Source organism: Tachypleus tridentatus, chromosome 11, assembly GCF_004210375.1.
Source record: "Tachypleus tridentatus isolate NWPU-2018 chromosome 11, ASM421037v1, whole genome shotgun sequence".
Taxonomy (NCBI): Eukaryota; Metazoa; Arthropoda; class Merostomata; order Xiphosura; family Limulidae; genus Tachypleus; species Tachypleus tridentatus.
In genome coordinates this window covers 55916161-55929900 of record NC_134835.1, presented here as the reverse complement: position 1 = coordinate 55929900, position 13740 = coordinate 55916161, and the positions used below count along the sequence as shown (strand labels likewise).

At 32.0% G+C, this 13740-nt stretch overlaps 1 protein-coding gene across 1 annotated transcript in view; it reads right to left on the bottom strand.

The window, feature by feature from the left end:
- LOC143232192 (protein turtle homolog A-like) overlaps nt 1-13740 on the bottom strand; it is a 143497-nt gene that overhangs the window by 23442 nt on the left and 106315 nt on the right. The window contains exons 3-6 of the mRNA XM_076467323.1: nt 8516-8854; nt 6251-6361; nt 4057-4260; nt 314-610 (exon numbers count right to left, since the gene is read on the bottom strand). Of these exons, the coding sequence (XP_076323438.1) occupies nt 314-610; nt 4057-4260; nt 6251-6361; nt 8516-8854 (951 nt within the window). The remainder of the gene's footprint in view (nt 1-313; nt 611-4056; nt 4261-6250; nt 6362-8515; nt 8855-13740) is intronic.

Here is a 13740-nt window from a genome sequence, read left to right as displayed (position 1 = left end):
TGAAGTTAATGTTGGGATGTATAGAGTTAATGTGATTGAAAAAATTAAGTATGTGTTCTGTAGATTTGAATTCCGCAACCGTGTCATCTACATATCTGTACCAGTATAGTGGTGGATGTAATGCTGTGTTAATTGCTTGTGTTTCAACTTGTGTCATAAAAATATTGGCTAGAACTGGTGATACTGGGTTGCCCATGCTTAGGCCATTTGTTTGTATATAGTTTTGGTTGTTGAACATGAGGTTTGTCTTTATCGTGGTGAATTCTATGAGGGTTGCTAACTCGACATCACTGATTAATGTCAAGATACTTACAATGAATGTCCAATATGCGTCCGGATTCAATCTTACTACCTGGGATCAAAGGATTTTCTGCAGTACAAGAGAGATATAAACCATTGTCGTCTATTGTTGGTTTAAAGGACAAGATACTTGTTGTGGCGTTTCCGTTCACAGACACAACAGACTTGGCAGATTTCATTGGAACACTTCCTTTAAACCAGGATATAACTGCTGGAGGTCTCGAGCCAACAGAACGACATTCTATTTGGGTAAATTTTCCAGCAGAAAGGGAATCTTTATCTTCTTGGAGGGTTACATCAAGAGGCCTAACTGGTGAGTGTATAAGATAATATAAAACGTTCATTCTTTAAGTTGTCATAAAATATAGCAAGTAATTCTGCAAGTTTAAAGATAAATACGTATTATATCGTTCATTATGTGTTTTTTAACTGAACAAAAGATACAATAATATATAGAATATTTACACAACATTACTTAAGATTGCGTGGGATTATTACTTTTTATACTTTTTATCAAGAAATTGTTAATATATATAATTGAATAACATATACTTATATATTCTGGTTTAAAAATGTACGTTAAGCATTTGTTTTTACGATTCACTTAATGTTATAATTTCGTAATTGAAAATCTCGATGTTTGATAACTCTTTTATATACATTAATTTAACAGACAAATTTTAGTATTTTAAGAGTAACATAGTATCTCTTGATGGCATTTTACCGTTGTATAAGATATAGTTATCTGTCATGAAGTAATATATTATACAAGTAAATAAATATACACATATATATTTCTAATAAAAATAGCAAATATAGTCCAGGAATAACTTGTTATAACAAATAAATATAATAGATTCTAAATTATTGTTGTTTTTTTTACTTCTTTAAAGGAATAATTAGTCCATAAGTCATATTTATATTATATACACGAAAATGCCGAATTAAATAGGAAGTATTTGTAAAGGAGTTGAAAGCGAATTCTACGCTTCTATTTTGTGTTCATTTTATCTGTAAGAGTATACAGAACTTGCATGAATAATTTAAGATAATACTGCTAGTGTTGGAAAAACCAAACTAGAAACACATTTCTTTGTATTTTATACGGATAAAGTTTTAAGTATTTTGTACAGTTATTTATAATAAAGCTGATAACAAGTTTAGTGGATTACTACAGTAAAAACATAACATAAATGCAGCGTAATAAAGCTAGCCGCAATAAAGCGTGTTTTCAACCTAATTTAACAAAATTATGAAATATAATTATAATATATTGTTATTTATAAAATGTATCTGATGATCGCTGTTTCAGTTCTTCTTCCCACGTATTAACCCCTGAAGACCTTCACGTTATTTGTGTAGGGAATCCATATTCTGTTTCAACAGAAGGCAGGCAGTTGGAACTCGACCATTTCGACATGCTCCGTTATGTTGTGCTAGTATTTAGTCTCTAACGGTTCACAGCTGACTGCCTTTCACTTGAAGCAGCGTAAGTTCTGTGTACTTCACGTTGCAGCAAGGGAATAATAAAATATTAAATTCTTGAAGCTTTAGAACTTTATATGATGAATACCAAGGAAACGTAGAAACAAAGAATAGGTTTGGTTTGAATGTCGCCCAAAGCTAGCTGTCCCTAATTTAGTAGTGTAGGACTAGAGCGAAGGCAGCTAGTCATCACCACCCACCTCCAACTCTTAGGCTCCTCTTTTACCAACGAATAGTGGTAATCACACAATAACACCCCCACGGCTGAAAGAGAGAGCATGTTTGGTGTAACAGGAATTCGAACCACAAAGAATAGGTCTTTTAAAAGGCGAAGGAATTTTAAATTATACCTATATTTTAACAAACAAGAGAGAGTTGTTTCAGAAACTTTCAAATAAACATTTGAGCTCTAGCGCCAACCTTAAAAGCCAATAGTTTTTTATCGGTTTTTTTTCCAAGTTATAACAGAAATACTTATGTACTCTACAAAAACGTAAAACGAATAATTTTTGAAAATAGTTTTTAATATAACATTGTACTACTTTAACAACTCGAAATATTTTGAATTTTGTGTGATTTTGATGTGTAAAACTAGCATAGATCAACATATTAATATACCGATGTGTGTGTTTTCTTATAGCAAAGCTACATTAGACCATCTGCTGAGCCCACCGAGGGGAATCGAACCGCTGATTTTAGCGTTGTAAATCTGAAAACATACCGTTGTACTAGCGGGGGGCTATACCGATGTATAAATCTATTTTTAAACTTCTTCTTTGATATGTTTCTTTGTTTTGAATTTAAACGCAAAGCTACACGAAGGTTTGGTTATTTTTTGTCATAACAAAGCCATTTCGGGCTATTTGCTGTGTCCACTGAGGAAAATCGAACCCCTGACTTTAGCATTGTAATTCCGAACCATTTCCGCTATACCAGCGGGGGACCTACACGAGAGATATCTGCGCTTGCCGTTAATAATTTAGGAATGTAAGACTAGAGGGAAAGCAGCTTGTTATCACCACCAACCACCAACTGCTGGATTGCTCTTTTATCAAAGAATAGTACAATTGACCATCACATTATAACGCTCCCATGGATGAAAGGACGAGTTTTTTTAAGGTGATAGGGATTCGAACCCGCGACTCTCAGATTACTGGTCGGCCGCCATAACCACCTGGCCTCATATGTTTGAAAAGTCTATTATATTTTAACTATGTTTAGATAACTATTAAAAAAGACCCTTTTCGAGATTACGTTTAGAAAGTTAAGCCGATGACGATTGTTGTTGTACTTCATTTGCAGTTTAGTTTCATAGGGATTTTTAGTATTATTTTACATAAATATTAAGTACATAGCCAATACGTAACAAACACAAACTACCCGTGGTGGTCATAAATAGAAGTATAAAGAGAATCTTAATTATCAGTTTCTATTATGCTTTTATTAATATCACTAGAAGTTGTTTAGTTAAATAAGAAGAGTTATACTTAATGTGCAAACAACTTTAGGTACTTGAAATCAATATATTCACATTTTAAAATGTGGTTGCAAACTACACTGCACAACAATTTTTTTGAAAAGTTTTGCTTCCTGAAAAGCTTTTGCTGATTGTGACAGGTACCTGGTGGGTATGCACAAATATAGTTTTGGTTTTGCTTCGCCTTATAGGAACTCTGAGAAACAGACAGTTAACTGTTTACCGGCAATAATGTATTTAATTGCGTTTATGTTTCTAATACGCTATTAACTTCAACATGATTAAAAGTGTTTTGCTCCTGATTTTCTTTTGTATTCAATGTCCGGTAAATCACGTTGCAGAGTCCAACAGTAGTCAGCAAGCAATGACGGATTCCAGTTGCTCTGATATCGTTTTTCCATTGTAGCAATGTCCTGGTGAAAACTGAAGATTTCGATGAAACGGTACGCGATGGGCAAATTTGGATGTGATTTTTGCTATCAACAGCCAAAAATCTATAAAGAACACCCAACAGTGTTCAAGAAGCAAAACCTTTGTTGTGCAGTGCTATTAAACAAATAAAAGATTGACAGTTTCTGCCTGGTTAAAACTATCAGTTACAGAAAGAAGAAATTTTCTGTTAGAACTTTTTAATTTTAATTAAATGGTAAGTTGAGTACTGTGTTTTAGTTAATTTTTATATATAGAAATAAGAGAAATGTAATGAGTGGTTTTGTTACCATTTCTTAATTCACGAGAAAAATGGAAGTAATTAAATACGAGTACTTTACATTGTTAAAATAAAATAAACTTACAGTTCATATTTACTGTAACTGAAGTAGAAGAAGGCAGAGTAAAGCCATTATTCGAAGCTTCACACGTAAAGGCTGCCATTAGATCATGACGCTGTAGTGACGGAATTCTTAACATATTTCGAACTACGAGGTCGGCTGTAACTTCAAACGTATCGTCCAAAAGCACAGATTCCCTCCACCAAGTTACATTTGGTCGTGGATTTCCTGACAAAAAAGAATGTTCAAATAAAATGTTATTACACTTTTTTATGAGCGTTTTTATTATTCTTAACGCACCTTTTAAAGACTAGAAACCCGTTATCAACTGATACACAAAATATATATTAATGCTTTTCCGTAACAACATGTCGATAAAAAAAAATTACAAAATTAGGATGAGTAATAGTTAAAACGAATAAAAATAATTTTTACGTCAAATATGTGAAAAAAAAGAGTTTGCATATATTTATGACTTCTGAACAACAAAGCAATTGGCCCAATAAATAAATACCGAGATATAAAATTCGTCACATTTCACTGCAAAAACGTAACTGCATTATCTACCTATATATATATATTTCTGTCTACGTATTGTATATGTTGCTGGAGCACCCGTCCTCTTGACGGAAGTTATGTGAATTCATGATTAATGTAAGGTTATCTCAGGACATGAAAGTTCCTTCTCTTATATGTTAGGGTACTCGACTTGTAATCTGAGGGTCGCAGGTATAAATCCTCGTTGCACCAAACATACTCGCCCTTTCAGCTTCGGGGGCATTATAATGTCATGGTCAAACTCACAACTTTTTGGTACAATATTATCCAAAAGTTGGTGGTGGGTGATGTTGACTATCTGCCCTTCTCTCTAGTCTTATACTGCTGAGTAAGGGTCAGCAAGTGCACATAACCCTTGTATAGCTTTGCACGAAATTAAAAAATAAACAAGCAAACCCTTATATCTAAATGTACAAAAATAATAAACGCTTATGAAGACTGCAAAACATAAAAGTAAAACCTAAAATTTGCAGTATCTTCGCTGGAACCTAACCAACCTTCATGCCAAATTTGGTGAAGATCCATTATTAAAAAGCAAATTAATGGTAAAATCGCCCATAGGAATTGAAAAATGCAAAACTAAAAACGTGTATGTATCTCCCCACGAAACCAACGAACTTAATGATCCTCTTTAGAAGTTTAGGTAAAGATCCATCCACAACCTGCGAAGTATTTACATGGACATAAAAGAGACAGTATTTTTATATTTATATATATTTATTTAACAATATTTTAATAATGATTTATAATAACAATTTTAAAACTATATAAATTTGAGTGTACGCTTCCAGCGGCACAACCACAATGCTACAGATAGTGTTTCGATACCCGTGATAGGCAGAGCACATAAAACCCATTCTATAGTTCGTTGTTTAACTACAAACAAATTATGACTGTGAAATTACACTTTAATTGTATTTACCTAGAATAGTATGCTCAATAACAAAACCTAGTCTTACGTTATATCAATTTTAATATATTTAAATTTATACGTGTTTCCTAAATTTGATATCAGAAATCCTCTGTAAGTTTCTTGAAACTGTGTTTTTTCATTTTGAAATATGTGCTTATAAGACCTTTCTTTAGGCTCAATGAAAATCTAGTGTATTAATAGTTCATTGTGTTTTGTTTTTTTTCTGGCACAGGAACAATTCTGTAAAGGATTGGTTTGGTTTGTTTTGAATTTCGCGCAAAGCTAAACGAGGGATATCTGCACTAGCCGTCCCTAATTTAGCAGTGAAAAACTAAAGAGAACGCAGATAGTGGTGACCACCCACTGCCAACTCTTGTTTACTCTTTTACTAAAGAATAGTGAGAATGACCGTCACATTATAACGTTCTCACCGCTGAAAGGGCAAATATGTTTGGTGTGACGGGATTCGAACCCGCGGTTTACGAATCAAGTGCCTTAACCACAGGGCGTTCTGTAAAGGAATACCACATATTAACCAAATTTAAACTATATAAGAATATAGTTTAGTCCAGATGAAAATATTTGTCATGTGATATACCCAATCATGTTTTAACTGTTAAAAGACAATAAGTGTTTCCCTTAGTGGTGTGCTTAAATGTTATGTCTATGAGTTACTCAAAATTATTATATTTTAAGATATATATAATTGTACAGCTTTAATTGCAAATGAATGTTTCGAAATCTTACCTCCAGTTACTTCACATTCTAAACGAAGAGGGTCTCCTTCGTTGTAAGGCCCAATTAAACTCTGCTGAACTTGACCCGTATGATCTTTAATTATCGGTTTTCTTGGAGGAACTTAAAATTAAACGAAAAGGAAAAAACAGCTAAGCCTTATTTACGTTATAACTTTATTAATTTGAAAAATGAAATGCAATGCTTAACTAATACCTTTCATTTGCAATATCTTATTTTGATGGTCATATCAATGTATTTTTATTTTATTTTCGACAGATGATTCTTATTTAAAGTAACTAGTATGCAAATTGTCATGAATCGTTTCAGGTAACTTTTTTTTTTTCTAAATTGCTTATTCACTAGACAGGATATTATGTTGGAGTGAGTAGATCTTTCTATATTCTAAATATACTGTCGTCGAGTATCAGATATAGTTACGTTTCCAAACTTCTTGTTCTTTGACTCAAGTATTTTGATATATTTTGTAACAAATAAGTATATTATTGTGGTTGTTTTAAGTATAAAATGCAATACATTATTGACATATTAACCCTAAAATATTCAGATCTGCTACATGTGATGCTGTAACAAATATACTTTTACTTATTTTTTAAAGAAACCATTTTGAAAGAAACCATTAAACTTATTTTGAAAAGTAAATGATTTAATTCCCACAGTAATTATAAAAATAATAATTCACTTTGTATTGGCATTAGAATAGTTAGTTGCTTGTAACGTAATTTCATACAAATAATGAGCTATTAAGATATCTTTCTTTAAGTCTTGTAATTCATAAGCCCCTTTTGTGTTAAAACAGGAAAAGGAACAGTTACATCTGGTTAACCATCGACATATATTTTTCAGCTTATAAAAAGCGTATAATTTAGAAACGATCAATAAAGTTTTCGCAGTCGTTAAGATTAGGGAAAGTTCAAAGTTATTGTGTACTCAAACCATTTTCTAATAGAAGTGTTGAATACAAACTGGATTGGGCATGCTTAATATTGTTATTTATTTCATTTGTTTGGACAATTACTGTTCAATGTCTAAATTCTTCAGAAATCTTAAGATGAGATAGTAATGCTATTAAGGAAATTAAAGAGAAGTTTGATAAATACCTGAAGGATAAGGACTAGTTTTGAGTGTCTTACTTTTATTTAATTGTTTATTGTAGCGAGATGGAGCAGACTAGATAGACCAACACGTCCTTCCTTGTCCTTTTTAAGTTATAATAAAATGTGTTTAATGTGCAGTCTTCGAATGTTAATATTTCCGAATAAATAATCTGTTAAAAACAGCAACAACTTATGTTTCTTGAAGGATTAATATTATTTTAGAATGGTGATGGTTAATGGTTATTATATTCTTATGACTTTAAGTTTGTAGTACATCACTATATATTTATAAGTTGAGATGACACTAAACTATAGCTACATTTACGTTCATAAGAATGTATTTTATACAGGTATGTACATACAAATGCGGTAGAATGTAATACAGCCCGATTAATTGTGAATTAATTAGCTTGTGAATTAATCCATGCGATGTTAATCTATAGTTAATGAAGAATGAAAAATAAGATGCAAATCGATTGGGTGTCCTTCAATACTAATTAAGTATTTAATTTCTTACTTTTTCTATACATTTGATAATTCATACAATCCAGATGACCAGTTATAAAAAGTTTCTTTTAACACATTTCACGATTCCAAATAAAACGTTTCTCGTGAAAACTTTAAATTAAAGAAAATTGTAGAATATTTTCCGAATAGTAAGAAAAATTAAAATTTTATACATGCATGTCCCTTGGGTATTTATACGTTTTTAAGTGATAAAAAATATATTATACCTTTATCCACTATTCTGTCAGATTTGAATTATAATATAAATAATGAATATTTTTTCTCAAAGTTACGTTTTGGGTCGTATAGAGATACGTGTAACGAATTATCTGTGTCGAATTCCTTCAAATTATCATATTATGCCATATTTGTTATAAAATATGTAAAGTATTTTTGATACTAAAACTTACGCATTGGTGATTATTTTATTTTCTATATGAATGTGAAAATGCTATTTCACATTTCCGTTGGAGTTACGTATTCGTAAATTTTGACAATAAGTCTATTTCAGAAATATTGGAAGTCTCGAGACAAAATTTACAATTTTTTTTAAACAAATAACTTTCAATTTCTAAGCTAATTAGGAATACTCCTTAAACACAAACATTTACTTTAGCGTGATTGCTAACTTGCATACAATGAAGCTTGATACCTATTAAGTTGAGACCTATTTCTTGATATCGAGTTCTGGCTTTTTCAAAGTCTACCCGACAGGTAAAGACACTTTCGTCTTCTGAAGTCACGTGATCAAGTTGAAGATATGCAGGTTCTGACTGAATACGAAAATTCGCCCGTGATGCTACCTGGTCACTTCTCCAGTGTCTCGCATGTTCGAAGTTTCCTCGTCTGGAGTCAAGGCTATAAAGTGGTGAAGGTGATTTGTTGTTGTACCAGAGGACGAGTGATATTCCATCATCCGAATATTCTGGGGTGATGTTACAAGGCAAGTCTGCCCTTCGTCCTTTAATTGCGTAGATCTCTACCCTAGGTACTGTAAATGGATTTTAAAACATCTCAAAACCAAAAAGTGATAAGTTCATCAAAAAGGTCAATTCTTTGATCAAACGTTAGACAAACACTCTTGCAAAAGAACAGTAACGACATTTTTGTCGTTGTTCTCTTTGTTTGTTTGTTTTTAGTGAAGCAAAAAGCTACACAAAAGCTATCTGTGTATCGAAACCTGGTTTTTAGCATTGTAAGTCCGCAGACATTCCACTGTGCCACTGTATGGGTTAGGGTTCTATTTTCTCTTTAAAACTCTAAGTGTAAATGATTTCGAACTTTGACCGAAAATGTAACGACATACGTTAAAAATACAAATTAATTGACAACAGTTTTAAGTAATACAGAATTTTCTGCTTATTAAAGTTGCAATAAATTTAACTTAATGTCGTACATAAGAATTTAAATAATTGGAAAATAACTTATAAATTAATTCTGTAAATAAAATTGAGAAGAAGGTAAACTTATAACGACTAAATAATGTTGAACCATATAATTCACACATGAAATAATAAATCAACTAATTATTTAAAAAAATACATTGTAACAAATAATTTACCTAAATGAAAGTAAATGAACACCTGCAGTTTCAAAAAGTAAATTTGTACAGAATAGTGTGACCAGAGTGCTTTCAAAAGGTTGACCTTTCACCAGCAGATATACCCTTTTAAAGTTCATACAGTTTTAAATGTTTTCTTTTCATGAAAGTTGTTGTTAAGTAACGGAGTAAAAGAAAAATCACTTATTTTATACAGTATTCTATTGGTTTTACAATATAATTTCAGATATGTTTTAAATTACTAAAAGCTAGGTAATGTGTAGCGAGAATAATAGTTCATTCGGTTAATTTATTTACTTATATTTTGGAAGTATGAAATAACTTTATATATTTCTGACTAGTTTTTAACATACATTTATAAGTATTGAACAACAAAGTATGTAGAAATTTAACTGGCTTATTTATTGTAATGATTATTGCAGGCTGGTAGGTTCCCTTTTCTATTTTCACGTGAAAAAAAATTCTGGCATTGGGCACGACAACATATCTTTCGTTTCTATTCAGTTGTGTCAGAGAACAATAGCATTAATCAGAATGTCATGTTTAAGTCATATTTTATATAATTCGATAAGAAAAAAAATCATCTTCCAAGTTACATCTATATTATTTTATTGTGGAAAATTAGTATTATATATTAAGTCTGTAAATTTTATTTGCTTCTTAACAAAACACCCGATTCTTCAATATTCTAAAATCACTTTTTTAATGATATTTTATGAAATGAGAAACCACACTACCTGTTTAACTTTCATTATAGATTGCTTTGCAAATTTAGTACGGTAGAAGAAGTCAATAAAAGTGATACGGATTCGATCGAAAAGAACATTTCCTATCGGGCATTGCTAGTGCTTCATGTAATGTAACTAAACAGAGATACACTTAGTAACGAACGTTATTAGCGAGAAAGAAATTTATCTGTTATTGGTCTCATCACACTTGCAAGTATGTGTTCAGTGCTCATGATTCAACAAAATATTACTCTTATCTTGTAGCTGAACGACTTTGCTTAGAACGATGTATCGTACTGGGATCAGGACGAGAATCGATCCTTCAGTGTATAGAAAGATCAAGCGAAGGTTTCTCTAGAACCATGCATGTATATATATATATATCAGCAAAGAACTTTCTTCGGTCGATAAATAGGTATGACACCCTATCAAAGTTTGAAGCCAGCAGTGCTTTATCAACAATTTGTTTTCTGATGTATCTTGCCTGATTCAAGCATAGCACGTCAGTTATGTAGCAGGAGACAGAGCATGACTTCAAACGTGACTATTTTTTCAGGCTTCAAAATTGTCAACGTATTTCTACGTATATTTTAATGACAAACCTACTGTTACTAGAGTTTTGCATATTACAATTTTATACAGATATTTAGACAATAACCAGAACTAGATTAAATGTATCACATAATGTATATTTCATACCCCTACCTGACATTAATTACACTATGTAAGAAAATTTTTACTTTTTCTTGTTCTTCGGCAGAAACTGTTATTTCCCAGTTGCTTATGCCTAAAGTAAATGGAAAAGACCTATTTTTCTCTTCAAATTTTGCTTTTGTGATCTGGGAGTGTATAAGGAAAACATGATGGGAGACTGACTACATTTGGAGGCTGATACGTGAAAGTGATTTACATTACAATCGCAAATCTCGAAAAACTACTCACCTCTAAACGCTTTTGTCCATTTTTGTAAAACTTTAGTGTAAATACATATACATCTTGATTAATATGTTTGTTTTATTCAGACCTTATGTAAACGAAAATGTGCAAATTTGCCCGTTTTTACATAGAAAATAGGTTAATTTCTAAATTTCTTTATACATCTCACAAAAGCAAAGTTTGAAGGAAATAATGGCTATTTTCCGTAATTTTACAACATAAGCAATTAAGAAATAACACATACTATCTAGGAACAAAATTTGTGATACATAGTGTTATCAATGTAAAAATAAATCTATCTATCCTCAAAACTATCAGTAATACAAACAAATACATTATAATAAAAAAATTCTAAGGTTTCGACTTAATTATTATTAAGCCCAAGGTCCACAATGGGCTACTTGTATTCTGCCCAACATGGGTATCGAAACCCTATTTTTGACGTGAGTGTGCTGCTGAACCATTGGAGAGGCATAAATTGGAAAGGGATTTGGATTTTTCCAAGGAGTTTCTGCAGTGCGACGTATTTTCATTTATAAGAACGTAATTATGCTCACTATCAGTGTTGTTATTTTGACATTTACATCGTCACGTCCACTTACCACTTTAAAATGAGGTAATCTGAGCTGTAAGGTATGGATATATATTTCTAATCCTTTAAGATGTTTCCAGAGTCATTGGTTTGGTCATTCAAAAGATTCAAAAGCACTGTTAATTGTGGTGATTCCTATTTACCTTACTATTGATCGTGCCCTAAATAGGCGGAGGTGATACAGCGTTTAAAAACTGTTAACATTTCTTATTCAGAGGCTCAAAAGCTGTTGTCTCCGACTCCATCACGGACACACACTGCTGCAGTACGTCCTACTACTGGAGTGGGCAGACAACACTATCTCCTTCAGAGTCATTTTTGCATCATGTGTAGAGTATTTTGATGTCAATGGATTCCCATTCTTTCCAGTGATTGCTAATGTCCATTTTCTTCAGCCCTCGGTTTTGGTATCTTTTCGGGTTCACCCCCGAGATGCAGAACGTGTATTTATTTGCACTCTCAGTTACTAGAGGCTATATTTACTGACAAAAGACTGACTATCGACCAAGGGATAGATACATGGAGGTTGGAAAAGCTTCTTCTAATGAATGAAAATGGCGTTGTTGTAAACAGAAAGGTTCTTCACCCATTTCTCCTTCACATAGGTAGAAATGGCTTCTCTGATACAGTGGAAGTATCGATGTTTCCTTTCTAATCTGGATGACTTTAAGACCATGGCTGATTTCTATCATTCTGTGTGTTTTCTCTTACAGAAAATATTCCTGAAACCTTCCGATACATTAACCTTTTGGAAAGTTTCTTTATACTGGAATATATTAAAAAAACAACAACGAAAACTCTTGGGTTAATTTGATTTATCTTTTCTTATCAAGACTTTACGTTAACATAAAGTAGAAATAGTGTTATAACAATTGCTATCAGCACGGAATGTATTAAAAGCTTCTGGAGTGGGAAAGTAAGACTTTTAAAATGTAATATATATTTTTTAATATTAAGATATATAACATTTTAGAAAAAAAATCAAATACTTTATGGTTAGATATTCTCATTTATCTTTTCTTATGCACACGGACTTGAACTGTTACGCATATAGTGTTTCTGAATGTTCATGTTTACTTCTCTCAACTCACGACCTAAATGTCACATCTTCAGATCCATTCATGTTCGCTCTTTCAATGTTATAATGTGATGGTCAATACATTTCGTGGGTAAAGACTAGACCAATAGTAGGTGATGGATCGCAAGTGAACTAAGAAGAAGTTTTTGAGGAAATGTTTTTTAACGACTTTTGTAATAATATTTAATCCTTGCGTTCAATACGTTCGGCAACGTTTTGAAACACTAAGTGCTTCATGCAAAACATATTCTATTAAAAATTTGGCCTAACTAAATCCGTTCCAATTTAAGGTAAGTTACTCGTTATAATATTTCCATCACTCAAACAAAGTATAATTTTCATAGTCTTCAATTTTCTTTGGTTAAATAACATAGCCACAAGATCAGATCCGTCTTGCAACATGACATAAATACAATATTATACAACATCTGTAACATCATGGGTAAAACCCAAGTAGTAACCCAAGAGCTGGCGACAAACGGTGTTGGTTAAATGCCTTCCACTATCACTTTAAGATTAGTAATGGCTATCGCAGATAGCCTTCATGTAGCAAAAAAAATATTTCAAAACAAATAAATAAACCAAATCAAGTGTTGAACATAGGTTCTCTTAATTTTAACTCAACTAATCTTAGATAAATGTGTACATAGTAGCTGTCATTTTATACAGGTAAAATATATAAATGTATTTTTTTTTCGGTTATGCTGATTACAAAGATTAAACTTCAGTACCTCATTTTATTATTTAGGCTAGGTGATGATATTTTCCTATGCTTGAATGTACGAGAGACTATCGCATGTTTTCTAAAGAAATAGTCCTTGTATGTCCTGGTTGTTAGGAACCTCGATTCGCAATCTGAGAGTCATGGGTTGAAATCCTGTCATCAAACATATCTATCCTTCAAGCTATGGGAACTTTATAAAATTACGGTTAATCCCACTTTTAATCGATAAAACATTAGCCCAAGAGTTGGCAATGGGTG